Source organism: Anser anser, assembly GCF_964211835.1.
Source record: "Anser anser genome assembly, chromosome: 25".
NCBI classification, from domain to species: Eukaryota; Metazoa; Chordata; class Aves; order Anseriformes; family Anatidae; genus Anser; species Anser anser.
Window position 1 is genome coordinate 5,039,825 of NC_139746.1, and position 15,131 is coordinate 5,054,955.

The 15,131-nt window shown below is 69.4% G+C and overlaps 1 protein-coding gene across 7 annotated transcripts in view; it reads left to right on the forward strand.

Annotated features, from left to right (window-relative positions):
- Positions 1–5,298: 5,298 nt before the first annotated feature.
- The window catches only part of UNC13A (unc-13 homolog A), a 31,763-nt gene continuing 21,930 nt past the window's right edge, over positions 5,299–15,131 (forward strand). For all 7 annotated transcript variants that reach the window (XM_083810724.1, XM_083810725.1, XM_083810726.1 and 4 more), the window contains exons 1-11: positions 5,299–5,410; positions 9,548–9,577; positions 9,839–9,938; positions 10,133–10,250; positions 10,513–10,636; positions 10,786–10,859; positions 10,933–10,987; positions 11,460–11,495; positions 11,990–12,200; positions 12,652–12,768; positions 14,064–14,636. In XM_083810724.1, coding sequence (XP_083666850.1) covers positions 5,389–5,410; positions 9,548–9,577; positions 9,839–9,938; positions 10,133–10,250; positions 10,513–10,636; positions 10,786–10,859; positions 10,933–10,987; positions 11,460–11,495; positions 11,990–12,200; positions 12,652–12,768; positions 14,064–14,636 — 1,460 coding nt within the window. In that variant the 5' untranslated portion in view covers positions 5,299–5,388. The remainder of the gene's footprint in view (positions 5,411–9,547; positions 9,578–9,838; positions 9,939–10,132; positions 10,251–10,512; positions 10,637–10,785; positions 10,860–10,932; positions 10,988–11,459; positions 11,496–11,989; positions 12,201–12,651; positions 12,769–14,063; positions 14,637–15,131) is intronic.

The following is a 15,131-nucleotide window of genomic DNA, read 5'->3' on the forward strand; positions in this document are numbered from 1 at the left end:
CACCGCCCAGCGACGGGGCTCCGGCGGCCCCAGCGCCTGGACCCCTGATTCTGGGGAGGTGCCGCTGGGGCAGGACCCCCCGGACCCCATCCCCAGGCTGGGGGTTTTTGAGGGGACCCCGTGCCCCGTGGGGACCCCCGGCAGCATCGTGGGGGTGGGAGCTGCTGCTCGGCCCCGCTGACAGCACGGGGGGGGGGGGGGGGGGTGCGTGTCCCCCGTAAACGTGGCCTTTCAGGCCAAATCCTGCAAATATCAACGCAAGGGAGTGATTTTTTTTTATATTATTATTATTTTTATTTTTGCCCAGCTCAGCCAAAAGTCTCTTCGGAGCACACGGAAAAGTCCCTTGGCTCATTTTAGAGCATTTTTAGCCCCAGCCCTACCGGTGCTCCCCTCCTGGCCTCCAGCATTGCTCACCGGGCCACAAACACCCCCAGGAACCGGGCAACAACCCCCCCTTTCCTATAACAACCCCACCCAACCATGATGCCGGGGAAGGCTTCGGTGACATCGGGACACCCCTGCGCCCCAACCCACCCCCTCGCCGGACACAGGCTGGGTGCAGGACCCCGACTGCAGCCAGCAGCGAGCCCCCCCGCCACGTTTCGCCCCCAGCCTCAAGGAGCTGGGCGCAGAGGGGCCCCGCACCCCGCGCCTTCGTCCCCACGTCCCCCCGACGGATGTCCTCACCCCGCGCCCCAGAGCTGCTGACTCAGGGCCCCGCGCCGACACTGACGGACGGGCACGCCACAGCCCCGCCGGGGCTCGGCGGTAAATCTCGCCAAAAAAAAGATGCCAAAAAAAAAAAAAAAAGCTCGCCAAACGCCGCTGTGCGGACGCTCGCGCCAGCCCCGCGGTCGGGGTGATGGATGGGGTGTCAGGAGAGGCTCGGGCTCCCTGCGCGACCGCCCGGTGCTTTGCCTGGGGACGTCTTGTCAGGAGAGGCCGCGGAGGTATTTTTAGCCCCGTAATTCACAGCCACCTCCAGCCTGATGAATTTGTTTCTCCATCGGTCAATCCATCACGCGCCCTTCGGTGGCTCAGAGGTGCGCGCGGGGAGCTGGGCGTGCAGGATCGGAGCTCTGAGCCAGACAGAGCCTTTGCTCCTGTGTTTTATGGGATAACACAAAACTGGGGGCCGCCGGGTCCACCCCGTGGATTCCCAAAACGTTTTGGGGGTTCAAAGCAGGTGGCCGACGTGCTCGTCCCTACAGTGGACGAGCCAGAACATGGCAGACCACGTCCCCACGGTGGGCTGGAAGGACCGGGAGTTTTCAGGATTTACGGCCCCTTTGGGTTCTTTGTCACCCTTTTCTGTGCGTTTGCTCACCTCCCACGCACCCACATCCCTACTGCGCTCCCCCAAACCAGCACACGCGTTACCCCGCTGCCCCCGGGGGGGTCCCGGAGGCCCTGGGTCCCCGCCAGCCCCTTTCCAGCGTCACCGCCACCCCGGCGTCCCGGCGCGACCCGGCTCCCCCACGCCGGCGGCTGCGGCCGGAGGAAGCGCTGGGCTGCGGGCTGCGGGGGCTGCCTCAAAGGCCCCACTTTTCTCGCTCTGAAGCCCCGGCTCTGTTCGCCAGCGGGCGGGCAGGGCTCGGGGCCGCGTGGGCGAAGGGGCACCGTGTTCCCGGGGGGGACTGAGGGGGGCCGGGAGGACGATGCCCTCCACCTACGGCCCTTTGATACCAACCCAACCTCTTGCCCTGGAAGCTGCAGCCGCCCACAGTGGGGCAGGGCAGGATCCGGCCCCGGCTCCCGGCTCCGTCACCAGGCCGCAGCCTTGCCTCCGCTCCGCCGCCCGCGTCCCCGCGGGGCCGGCTGGGTGCGATGCCCGGGTGGGGATGGGCAAAGCCGCATGTCCCCAGGGTCCGTCCGTCCCTGAGAGCCCTGCGCAGCTCACGGCTGAGTGCCGGTGCTTCCCGGCTCTCCCGCACGGCAGGAACCAGCTCAGCCCATCTGTTTCCCAGAAAAACCCTTCAGCATCTGGGTAATATCCGCACACGGGGGACGGGCGCTCGGGAGCTGCCGCAGACGCCTTGGCTGAAACCTTCACTGCCCCGTGGGGCCCCGACACAAGACCTTGGGGGTTTGAAGCCGCAGAGGCATCCGTCTCCTCCCTGAAATCAGCCCAGGGCCAAGCCCAAACCTGTGCTTCGAGCCGCAGTGTGCGCTAGTGGGTCCTGGCCTCGTGGCGCCGTCCCAAGGACGGGGCCTGGCTGCGTGCGGGCGATGCTCCCGCACCAGCAGGTGCCGAGCAGCCCAGCAGCGGGGTGCTGCTCCCGGGGTTTCCCCCAAGAAGCGTTCGTGGAAGCCGAGCAGCCGGGGTGAGCCAGGGCGAGAGCCAGAGCAGGGCCAGTGCCAGCAGCGGGGAGCACAGACCCAAACTCCTGCTGCAGGAAAGCGCTCGAGCAAACGAGCACCAGCGAGCGGCTCGCACCCTGACCTTGGTCCCAGCCATAATCCCCCGTTTCCTCGGCGCAAAGCCCCTCTTTTGCCTCCAAATCGTTCTCCCCACTCCAAAATCGGTTTCTCGTGCGGTGACCCCCCCCCGGCCGGCCGCCCCCACTCACCATCCACCACGTCTTGGCCGTCACGTCGTAGCACAGCTGCCACCGCACCGAGCTCGCCGCCGCCGTCCCCGTCGCCTCCATCCCCTTCTGCCGCCCACGCCTGGCCCCACTTGCCCCAGCGTGCCGGTCACCCCGCTCCTGGCGCCATCGAGGGCCCTAAAAGCCACCCGGGGGCTGGAGGGAGAGGAGTGAAGCAGGCGCTGGATGAGCCCCAGCCCGGGACGTCCGGGGCTGCCCGGCCGGGGAGGCGGGGGGGTGTCACCGTACCGCGGGGGGGTGTCACTGCGCCACAGAGGCTGTCCCAGCGGCCGGGCACGCCTGCGGGACCGACCCGTGACGGGGACACTCGAGGCCGGGCAGGACACAGAAGCATCCCCACGGGCTCCGTGCAGCCCACCTGCACGCGTGCCTCGGGGCTGCGCCCCTCTTGCCCCCGTAGGAACCGCAGCCTCAAATGGGGACGTGGGGCGTGTGACAGCGGTGTGACCCCAAGGGACGGGGGGTGGCAGGGTCTGGGCACTGGGAGAAAGAAGCTGCAGGGTTGTTGGTTTTTTTTTGGTTTGGGGTTTTGTTTTCTCTTTGCATTGGAGTTCCAGGGGTCATAGGAAAAGCTGGTTTTAAGGCCAGCTGGGGATCTGGTGACATGTGGGGAAGTTTAGATCAGAAGCTTTTGGGGTGAGGAGCGGGCTGCTGGCCGGGCTCTGCCAGCACCAGGCACCACGGTCACCGTGACCTGGGGGGGGGGAACTGCACGAGGGGCAGGTCGCAGGGATTCGGCTCCTGGAAGTAACTTATTTCAAGGCCTGGAGGCTACTTTCCGATTTCATACAATACTTAATCCTTATTTTTGACCCAAAGCTGGATTTTGGGGAGGCGGGAAAGAGATTGGAAACATTTCACCGATATCTCCCCTTCGGATGAGGCTCGTTGTCATCTGCAGTAGGGTTTGGGGCAGAAAACAGACCCGAAGGCGAACAGCGGGGGCAGCTCAGCGCTGGGAAGGGAGAGGCTGCGGGGCAGAGGGTGCCCGGGGGGCCCTGCAGCTGCCACGGGGGTCCCGTCCCCGCAGGCTGGTGGTTGTAGGGGGGCTCCCACGGGGACGTGGGCGCTGGGGGAGTGGGGTGGGCAGGAGTGGGCCGTGCCCTCGCCTCGTCACGGTCCCAGCTCCCCGTGCCTCAGTTTCCCCGGCAGGCAGGGGTCTGGCCCTGCTGGGGCCACGCACCCATGGGCTGCACCCAGCCCGCGGGATCCCGCCGGGTCGTTGGGGTCCCACAAATCCCTGCACGTCCCCTCTCTGCGCTGTGCCTCAGTTTCCCTTGCCATCTTCGTGTGCCTCGGTGTCCCCGAGCAGCGGGGCTGGGGGCTCAGATTTAGCCTCCACGTGGAACCTCTCCCATGGGACCTGTCTCCAGCTGCGGGGCTGGGGCTGGGCCTGGGGAGCTGCTGCCCCCCCCGGGCCCCGGCAGCTTCTCCAGCCCCTGAGGCGGGGTGGGAGGGGAGAGATGGGACCCTCGGGGGGGGTAAGAGGGGACAATTTGCCACCTCCTGCTCAGAAACCCCTCTCCGAGCAGGCACTACCCAATGCACCAGCCCCGGTGCAAGCCCCCCCCTGCACCCCCCCCCCCCCCACACTGCCTGCCCCAGGGATGGGGGGATGGCTGCACCCCTAAATCAGCCCCCCCCCCCCACTAAGGGATGTGCAAACCAGAAAGCCCCACCCCAGGGCATTGGGGGCCGGACAGACACCCCCCCGACCCTAAAGCCAGGACAGATCCCTACATACACTAGGGTTATAGGGGAAAGATTCCCCCCCCCCCATACACTGGGGTCACAGGGGAAGGACAGACCCCCCCCCGCCTCCCTGTGCCGTATGAGCAGGAGCCCCTCCCCAGAGCCATAGGGGCAGGACCCCCAGTGTTATATGGGCAGAACCTACCCCCGGTGCTTATACGGGCAGAAAAGAGCCCCCCCACCTCGCCCCCCCGGCGCTATATGGGGGGGGGGGCAGGGTCTCCCTTGTGTTAAATGGGCAGAATAGATTCCCACCCCCCAGTGTCATAGGGGCAGGATAGACCCCCCCGATTCCATAGGGGCAGAATAGACCCCCCCAGTGCCATATGGGCAGGACCCCCCCCCCCCACCCCGGTGTTATACGGACGGAACAGGCCCCTCCCCCCCCCCCCCCCTTCCCCGGTGCTACACGGGCGGGACCCCCCCGTGTTAAAAGGGCAGAATAGACCCCCCCCCCAAGTGTCATAGGGACAGAATAGACACCCCCCGATTCCATAGGGGCAGAACAGACCCCCCCGGTGCTATAGGGGCAGAACAGACCCCCCCGGTGCTATAGGGGCAGAACAGACCCCCCCGGTGCTATAGGGGCAGAACAGACCCCCCCGGTGCCATAAGGGCAGGACCCCCCCCCCACCCCGGTGTGATATGGGCAGAACATCCCCCCCCCCCGTGTTATAGGGGCAGGATCCCCCCGATACCACGCGAGCGGACTAAAATCCACCCCCCCCCGGGGGCTGCCATACAAAGGATACCACACAGACAACCCCCCCCCCCCAACACCCCCCCCCCTCAGCAAGCGCTACGCAGGCAGCCCCCCCAACACCATTACAACCGAAGCAGGGCTTCCCCTTGCCAAGTAGCAAAAAAAAAAAAAATAAATAAAAAAAAAAAAGAGCCCCCCCCCACACCCCCCCCCCACTTTAAGCCCCGGGGCGGGGGCGGTTGGGGGGGGGGGGGGCGCTGCTGACGTCAGCGGCGCTGCCCGCGGTGCTGAACAAGATGGCCGCCCGCTAGCGCCGGGACCATGTCTCTGCTCTGCGTCGGAGGTACGGGGGGGGCCGGGGGGGGGCACGCGGCCGGGGGGGGCGCTGGGCACCGAGACCCCCCCCCCCCGCCCCCCCCCCGGGGCCGGCTCGGCGGGGATTTTTTTTTTTTTTAATTTTTTTTTTTTTAATTTTTTTTTTTGGGGGGGTGGGGGGGGGGTGGGGGGGGGGGGGGGGGTGGGGGGCGGACGCTCGGCTCCATTCATAAAAAAAACCCGAAAATCCCGGCCCCGTGGTTTTTGTGAATGAAGCGGGAGGGGGTGGGGGGGGGGGTGTTAAGGGGGAGGTGGGGTTTTGGGGCGGGGGGGGGGGGGGGTGCGGGGGGGTGAGGGGGGGGCCGCACCCTGCGGCCGCCCCGTGGATGTGGCGGTGCTGCGGATGGGAGCGCCTGGGGGGTTTGGGGAGGGGAAGGCGGGGGTTTGGGGGGGGGGGGGTTAAACGCGGCCCCCCCCCCCCCGCCCCCCCCCATCGCCGGGGTATCCCCCAAAGCAAGCAGCTCCCCCCTATTCCCATCCTTCCCGCCCCATGCCTTCACGCCCCACATTGCCACCCCCAACACCCCCCAACCACCCCCCCGCTCCCCCCGTTTCCCCCCCCCGCACCTCCCCCATCTGTCCCCGAACACCCCCACGCCACAAAATCCGACCCCACGCTCCCGAACACCCCCACCCTAAAGCCTCCCCCCAGCCCCCAACATGCCCCCCCATTTCCCCCCGCCATTCTCAAGCCCCCCACCCCGGATGCGTCCCGTCCATCCCCGACCCCCCCATCCATCCCCAACCCCCCCATCTTTCCCCAACGCCCCCCAACCCCAAATAGCCTCCCACCCCTATTACACCGCCATCCCCAGCCCCAATGCCCCCCCAATGCCCCCCCAGCCCCACACCCCCATCTATCCCCAAACCCTCCCCACATTCCCACCCCAAATCCCTCCCATCTGTCCCCAAATCCCCCCCACCTTTCCCCACCCCCCCCAAACAGCCCCACACCCCAATTACATCCCCATTCCCCCCAGTTCCCCCCCCCAGCCCCTAATACCCCCCCATGCCCCCGCCCCACCGCAGGGTGGGCAGTGAGCCCGGCGGGGGGGGGCCGGGTTCTCCCTGGGGGGTTTAGGGCAGGAGGAGGGTGGCTGGGTGCTGGCGGGGGCCAACTGGGGGTGCTGGTCACGCCGTACTGGGAATAACTGGGAGGAGCAAGGGGGGGGCACAGGGGGACCGGGATTCCCCCTCCAGTGTTCAGGAGGAAAATGGGGGGGGGTCCCCCACCGTGCCCCCCCCCTCTACGTGTCCTCGCCCCCGCTCCCGTCACAGCCCCCGCAGCACCCAGGGAGCAGCTCCCGGGGGGGGGCAGAGGCTGTGCACGTCCCCGCGTGCCCCCCCCGGCTGGAGGGCAGCCCCTACGCCCCCCCCCCCCCCAGATTCGGGGTATCCCCAGATTTGGGGTTCCTGGGGGGGGGGGGGGGGCGCGCCATCCGTCCCGCTTGAGGGGCTGTCCCAGGCGGTGACACCCGCGGCGGAGCCGGGGGAGGACGGTGACACACGGCCCCCCCGCACCCCCCCCGCCAGCGCTCGCGGGGCGCCGCTCTTTGTGTCACCCTATTTCTGGGGCCGCGGGGGCGGAGGTGCCACCTCTGCACCCCCCCCCCCCAAATGTCCCCCGCCCTTCCCGAGGGGCTGCGGCCACCCACAGCACCCAAAGGTGCCGGGGGGGGGAGGGGGGGGCGTGGATGCGCCAAAAGCGGCCCCTGGAGGTGTAGGGTGAGCGGGGTGGTGGCCGCAGACGGACAGACGGACAGGCGGGGGGACGGACGGACAGATGGACGGGGGGGCAGGATGGGGGGGGGACGGACAGAGGGGTGGGGGGACAGAGGGACGGGGAGGTGGACGGATGGACGGACAGGTGGGTGGATGGACAGACGGACAGGTGAACGGCTGGGTGGACAGAGGGACGGACGGACGGACGGACAGGGAGATGGACTGGTGGCCGGCCGGACAGACGGACGTGTGGACGGACAGGCGGGTGCAGGGCTGGATGGACAGGGGGACAGATGGCCAGAGGTGCGGGCGGGTGGGTGGACAGACAGACAGCTGGATGGTGGCCGGACAGAGAGACGGACAGACAGGTGGGCGGGCGGACAGAGGGACAGACGGACAGACGGGTGGGTGGAGGGACAGACAGATAGCCGGATGGTGGCCGGACAGAGGGACAGACGGACGGGTGGGTGGGTGGGCAGCTGGACGGACAGATAGCTGAACGGGTAGCTGGACGGAGGGCCGGCCGGCCGGACGGGCGGGCGGACGGACAGACAGACAGCCGAATGGGTGGCCAGACGGAGGGACGGACGGACGGACAGACGGGCGGGCAGCAGGATGGACAGACAGACCGTCCAGCTGCGGGACGCGCCCGGCCCAGCGCGGTGTCTTCGCCCGCCCGCTCCCAGCCTCCTGCCTCAGTTTCCCCCCCCCTCCGGCAGCCGATCCCCACTCGGGGGGGTCCCCAACGCGCCCCCCATCCCCCAGGCCCCGGGGACCTGTTGCGGGGGGCGCGGGGCGGCCGCAGACGGTGGCAGCGGGTCCCGTCCCCGCGGCAGGTGACGGCCGGGAGGGCCGCGCGTTCCCGTAAGCGTTCGTTCCGCCGCCCCGGGGGGTTTTGGAGCTTGCCCTTCCTCTGCTCCCCCGTTTCGGAGGCAGCCGCTGGGGGGGGTGAAACTGAGGCAGGGGGTCGCCGTCGGCCCCCCGAGGCCGCGCCGCGGTCCCGAATGCCGTCCCAACCCCGTGTCCCCTCTGCTGCGGGTGCGGGTGCAGGCGACTTCGGGGCCGTGCAACGCGTGACCCGGGGGGCGCGAGGCGGGCAGCGGGGCCGCAGGAGCCCCAAACATCTCCCGAGCGCTCGCTCCCCCCCCCCCTCTCCCGGCCCCATCCCTGGCTGGGCTCTGAACGGGTTCCGAGAGGGGGGGGGGAGAAAAGGGCAGCGAGGAGGCAGGCGCGATGGAGGCAGGCGCGATGGAGGCAGGCGCGATGGAGGCCGGCGCGATGGAGGCAGGCGCGCCCCGCTCCTCGTTAAGCCACCAAACGAAGCCTCAGTGGGGGCCGGGTGACGCACGCGGCCCCGTGGCACCCGCCGCCGGAGGTGGCACCCGGCCACACGCCGCCGCGGCCCCGTCCCTGCGGTGCACGTGCCGTGCGGTGTGGGCCACGCCGGCGCCCCCCTGCCTCAGTTTCCCCCCCCCCCTCCCCCAGGGCCTGCCCACGCCACGTGTCCCCCCCTTGTCCCCCTGTTCCCCCCCCGCCACCCCTGGGCACGTGGAGCCCGCGGTGGCCCCCGCGGCGGCGAGCGATCGGCGGCTGGCGAGCGGCACGTCCCCGAAATCAAATTACCTTTGATAGCGCCAGGGCTATTTTCATCTCTCCTCGGTCACGTTGTTCCCCCCCCCCCCCGCCCCCCCCAGCCCCGCCGCCCCCCCCCCCCCGCCCGCTGGCACCCGCGTCATTCCCCCGTTCTGCGGGTGCTGTGTCATCCTGCCCGCCCCGTCCCCTCCTGACAGCCCCCGGGACACCGCTGGGGACCCCGCGGTGGCGCCCAGCTCCCCCCCCCTCCCCCCCCATCCTGGTGCTGCCTCCCCAGCGGGGGTGAAAATGCCCCCCCCCCCCCAGCACCCCCCCAACCCATCTCCTGCCTGCAGGGTGACCCCTGCGGCGGCGGAGGTGCTGGGGTGGTGCTGGGCAGGATCCGGCCCCGGTGCAACCGCCCCCGTGTGCGTGCTGCTTGGGGCTTGGGGGGGTGAGGGGGGGGGGGCGCCGACCCTGCTCGCGTTGCACGTGGGGCGTTATTTCCCCAAATGGACCCCAGTTCAGAAGGGGGGACCCCCTCCCAAAATTTGTGACCCCCCCCCCCCAAACCGACGAAGGCTGCTTCGTTTCGGGTTGCGATCGGTTGTCCCGCACCTTCTGCGGGTTTTCTTTTTGGGGTGGGGGGGGGGCTTTGCTGGGGAGGGATCCCACCGCCTTCCCCCCATGTCCAGGCGTAGCTGCAGCGGGGGGGGACAGGCCTGGGGGCCCCCCACCCCCTTGGCAGCCTCGGGGGGGTCCTCAGCCCCCACCCAGGCTGAGCCCCCTCCCTCTCTCTCTCTCCCTGCAGTCAAAAAGGCCAAGTTCGACGGGCCCCAAGGTGAGCGTCCCCTGCCTGTCACCGCGGGGGGGGGGGCTTGGCTGGGGGGCGGGGGGGGCAAGGGGACCCCAGGCTCAGCCTTAGCCCCGGGGACGTCGCTGGGCATCCGCGGGGGTGGGGGGACAGGGCTGGGGGTGCCCTGGACAGGATGGGGGGGGGTCACGGCCAGGCCACCCTGGCAGCGGGGGGTGTCTGGGGCGGGGGGGGGGGGGGGGACACACACTGGGTGGGGGTCCCTTCACCCTCTGCTTGCTCCCGCAGAGAAGTTCAACACCTACGTGACGCTGAAGGTGCAAAATGTCAAGAGCACGACCATCGCGGTGCGGGGCAACCTGCCCGCCTGGGAGCAGGACTTCATGTTGTGAGTGTCCGGGGGGGGGGCACCCTCCGCAGGGACCCCCCCCCCCGCCCCTGCCACTCCCTGCGTCCCCCATAAGGACCCCGCGGGCCCTCCACCGCCGCTGCTCCCCCTGCCCCCGGCTGAGTCCTGGGGGGCTGGGGAGGGGGCTGGGGGTGGGGAGGGGGTGACCCCGCTTCTCTTCGCCCCCCCCCCAGTGAAATCAACCGGCTGGACCTGGGCCTGACGGTGGAGGTGTGGAACAAGGGGCTCATCTGGGACACCATGGTGGGGACAGTGTGGATCCCCCTCCGGACCATCCGGCAGTCCAACGAGGTAGGGAGCTGGGCAGGGCCCCCCCGGCACCCCAAGGGACACGGAGCGCCCCCCCCCCCCACCCCGGGTGGCTTCCCTGTCCCTGCACAGAGGGGGACCCCGTGATTCGGGGTCACCAGGAGCTCCCTTGGGTGCTGGCCGCGGTCACCCCCTGCCCCTCGGGGTGTCACCGCACCAGGGCTGGGCGCCTGGGTCACCGAGGGGCCGGGGGTGTCCCGGTGTCCCCCCTGAGCCCCCATTTCCACCCCCCCCCCGCCCACAGGAGGGCCCCGGGGAGTGGCTGACGCTGGACTCGCAGGTCATCATGACCGACAACGAGATCTCGGGCACCAAGGACCCCACGTTCCACCGCATCCTCCTCGACACCCGCTTCGAGCTGCCGCTGGGTGGGTGCCACCCCTGGGTGCTGCACCCTCCTCCGGGGTGGGGGGTGGGGGGGCAGAGGGGGCTCCTCACACGCTGGGGGTGCAATCCTGCAGCCCCACGCCTGCTTTTTGGGGGATCTGGGCAACCAGCGGGGTCTTTCCCCTTCCAGATATCCCCGAGGAGGAGGCGAGGTATTGGGCCAAGAAGCTGGAGCAGCTCAACGCCATGCGGGACCAGGATGACGTGAGTGGGGGGGCCGGGGCTGGGCGGGGCTGGGGGGGCCACGGGCAGCCCTCACCGCCCGCTCTCCCCCCAGTACGCCTTCCAGGAGGAGCAGGAAAAGCCTCTGCCCGTCCACGGCTCCCAGTGCTGTAAGTGCTGCCCCGTCCCTGCGGGGTGCCCCCCCCCTTTACCCCGCCCCCCCCCCCCCAGCCCCATGCAGTGGGCTCGGGGCGGCTGGACCCCAACCCAAGGGGGGCTCAACCTCACCCCGCACCCTGTCCCTGTCCCCATTTTCCGTCCCTCCCCTCTCTGCTGGTGTTTTGTCGCCCTTGCGTGGGACCCCCCCCCCCGAGTGGGGCTGAGCCGTGGGGGACAGGGGCAGGGGGGCCACGGGGGTGGCAAGGGGAGCCTGGGGGCTGGCGGGGGGCTGCTCAGTGGGGGCACCAGCAGGGGGCCCCGGGGGGCAGCAGGTGACAGCTTGGTTTGTCCCAACCCGTGCCTCAGTTTCCCCCTTTGCAGTCACTCCGGGGCCATGCCCAGCCCTGGCACTGTCCCCAGCCCAGCTCGGTGCCACCCCGGAGCCACCACCATCCTTATTTCCTCTGCCCCTTTTCTTTGTAGGCAACTGGAATTATTTTGGCTGGGGAGAGCAGCAGAGTGAGTATCTCGTCCCCTCCTCGCCCTCCAGCCCCACGGTCCCCAGCGCGTCCCCTTCACCCTGCCACGGCCTGGGCTGGGGTCCCGCTGGTGGCTTCGCGGTGTGGCTCTGTGCTGGGCGAGGATGGGGACATCGAGCGCCCTGTCCCTGGCAGGATTGTCCCCAGGGGCTGGTGGGGACACGAGGGTCTGTCCCCTCAGGCTGCCCGGGGGCCAACGAGCAGCTCAGGCTTTGCCTCCGTGGCAGAGCATCCTGAGGGCACAGGGGGGTCCTCGCACCCCGTCCTCCTCTCCCACCTTCCATATGTCCTATTCCCCCTCCGATGTCCCTGGAACGAGACATACACCCTCCCCTCACCCCCAAATCCCCTCTGTGAGGGGTCCCACGCAGCCCCCCCAGCCCCTTCCCGCATCCTGCTCCCTGCACCCTCCCGCGGCGGTGGGGACGCGCGGTTTCGGGGTGCCCCCCTCCCGCTCACGGCATCCCCTTGCAGACGACGACCCCGACAGCACGGTGGACGACCGGGACAGCGACTACCGCAGCGAGACCAGCAACAGCATCCCCCCGCCCTACTACACCACCTCGCAGCCCAACGCCTCGGTCCACCAGTACCCGATGCGGCACCAGCAGCAGAGCTCCCGCGACTCCTACACCGACTCCATGCAGAGCTACGAGCTGGACTACTCGGACCAGCGGCCCATCAGGTAGCGCCCCGGCAGCCGGCGCCCACCCGCCGCCTGCTCTTCCCACCCTCCCGCGGGTGGCCGAGGCCAGCGGGGTGGCACTGGGGACGTTAAGGGTGACGGAGGGACGATGGAGAGGCGAGGAAGAGGAGGGGGACGGTGCCGGCCCCGAGCCTCTCCTCGCTGGAGACCGCGGAGGAGTTCTCGAGCTCTCTTGGGTCAACCCGCTCCTCTGTCCCCAGCGGCGTCCCCAAGCCCCGAGCGAGCCGGGGACGCAGACGTGGCCATAGGGCAGGTGGGGACGAGCCACACGGTCACAGCTCCCCGCCAGCACAAGGTGCCAGCCCCGTCCCCAGGACGGAGCCCCCCCAGCCGACGTCCCCGCAGCGGCGGGGGATGCTGGGGCACGGCGGGTGGCGGCGGCGTGGCGCCGGGACCTCGCTGACCATCGTCTTCCTCTCCTCCCCGGCAGACGCTACGGTAGCGTAGACTCTGCCACAAACGACGCTGAGTCCGCTTCCGCGTCGAGCAGGCGGACCAGCCGCCAGCCTTCCCTTGAGAGCAGGCGGTCCCTAGACCTATCGGATAGGTGGGTCACGTCCTCGTCGCGTGCCGTGTGCCGTCGCAGAGTGCTGTGGTCGCTCCTTGCAGCCGCGGTGAGGCCAACACCAGTCCCGGCAAGGGCGGTTTCGCCCCCGCCGTGGGTCCCCCCAGCACGGGAGCAGCCTTGGGATGCTCCGAGGGGGGGAGGAGGGGGGGGTATTTTCGCCCCTCTTGCTGCTGTGCCGGAGCCGGCGGTGGGGATGTGCCCGTGTCGGGGCGCAGCGATCAGCTCCCCATCGCGGCGCGGGAGCCGGTGCTGCGGGGACACGAAGGCCGCCTGCGTCCCCGACCACCTCCCACGCTGCTAGAGCTCGCCAGGCAAAAGCCCCCTGCAGTGATTTGGGACCCCGAGACTTGCCCAGGGGCCCCGCTCGGGCCAGGATCAGGCCGGGTTTCCAGGCACGAGCCGTGTCTCCTGCACCCCCGTGCCCCAAGCCCCCTTCCCCGAGGAACCCCCCTGTTGCTGGATGATGCCTGCACCCCTGGGTGTCCCCAGCGCCCCTGGGTGTCCCCAGTGCCCCGCTCCCCGCAGCGTGTCCCCAGCCTCCCGCTGGCTCCCTGCCTCCCCCAGGGCGCTGCCCGACCCCTTCCCGTGTCCCCCCTCGCCCACCCCGAGCCCCGGCTGGAGACGTGGTGTCGGCCTCTTCCTAGGCGTGTCCCTGTCCCTGTCCTGTCTGCATGTGTGCTTCTGTGAGTCCCCGCAGCCCCGCGGCCACCGGGCCACCCCGTCCCCAGCAGCACCTGTGGGATGCGAGGAGTCCCCCTGCCCTGCTGCACCCATGGGTGCAGGCAGCAGCGAGAGGAGGGTGCAGCGGGAAGGGGGCGGTGGAAAGGGCCTGGCCCCACAAAAAGAGCGGAGAGGGGACCCCCGGCGGTGTCTGTGGGGAGAGGGTGTCCGTGAGGGGTGCAGGAGAGCGGGGATGGGGTTGGGGGGCAGATTTTGCAGGAGGGGGGGGGCAGGAGGCCAGAGCCAGCTGTGGGTGCCACCCTGCCACGCTGTGCCCCCACCCTTGGCAGGGGTGAGCCCAGGGGACAGCCACAAAAGTCCACCCCCCCAGCACCCCAGCCTGGGGGTCCAGTCCCAGCCTTGGGTCCGTGCCTTCGACCGCCAGGACGAGGAGCCCGGTGCCCACCCAGGGGCATGTCCCTGGGGAGCCCCTGCCACGCCAACCCCATCCAGCCCTGCTGCCGTGGGGTCCTTGGGGGGCGAGGGGGCACGGGGCGGGCGGTGCCGTGGCACGGACCCACGGGAACCCCGTCCTTGTCCCCCTCGCCCCGCAGCCCCACGGGGAGCAGCCGCTACGCCTCGTCGGCCGAGCTGAGCCAGGGCAGCTCCCAGCTGAGCGAGGACTTCGAGAACGAGAGCCTGCGGGACTCGGAGCTGGACGAGCGGGACGGCGACTCCTACCACTCCTGCCACAGCTCCGTCAGCTACCGCAAGGACTCGCCGCGCTGGGAGGAGGACGAGGACGATGACCTCTACCTGGAGGAGGAGGAGGAGGAGTTCAACGAGGACTACAGCGAGAATGAGGAAGGCTACCCCAAGGAGGAGGAGGAAGATGAGGAAGAGCTGCGGGAGCCGGGCCCCTATGAAGCCCCTGAGCACGACGCCTACCCCCCGACGCAGAAAGCGCAGCAGCAGCAGCAGCAGCAGGTCCCGCAGCCCCAGCAGCCCCAGCTGGTCCCGCAGGCGAAGCCGCAGCAGCAGGAGAGGAAGGAGGAGAGGAAGGAGGAGAGGAGGGAGGACAAGGACACCTCCATCCCACAGGAGACCCCGGAGGCCCAGCGGGGAGGGGACGAAGCCCCCCTGCCAGAGGCAGAGCCCGAGCCCGAGCCCCCCAAACCAGCAGAGAGGTAGGAGAGTGATTTTGTCCTGCGGTGGCACCAGGGTGGCACCATGCTGGGGACACTGGGGATGCTCCGGACCCTCCAAACCGGCCGTGGTGGCTCTGCTGTCACCCCTGCGTCCCCTGCCTGGGGAGAGCCCCAGCCAGCAGCTGGGCACCAACACGGTCAGAGGAGGGAATTTGGTGAAAGCTCGGCCGTGGTCTCCCGTGCTGCACAGAGGAGGTGGGGGTGGCTGAGTCCCTGGCACGGCGCATAGATAATTCAGATGCCGGTCACTGCCTTCGATTTCTGAATGCGCCCGTTTTGCCATGGTTCGGCGAGCACAACAGCTCCGCACAGAGGGGAAGCTTCCTGGTCTTTTATTTGGTTTAAATTATAGACTGGACCTGGGGAACCGCTGATTTAAAGGAAGGCGCAATGATTTTTTTGCATGAAAAAAGTCTTTTTTAGGCACAAGGGCTGGCTAGAGCCCTGGCAAAGGTGCCGTCAGTTCAGGTCTGC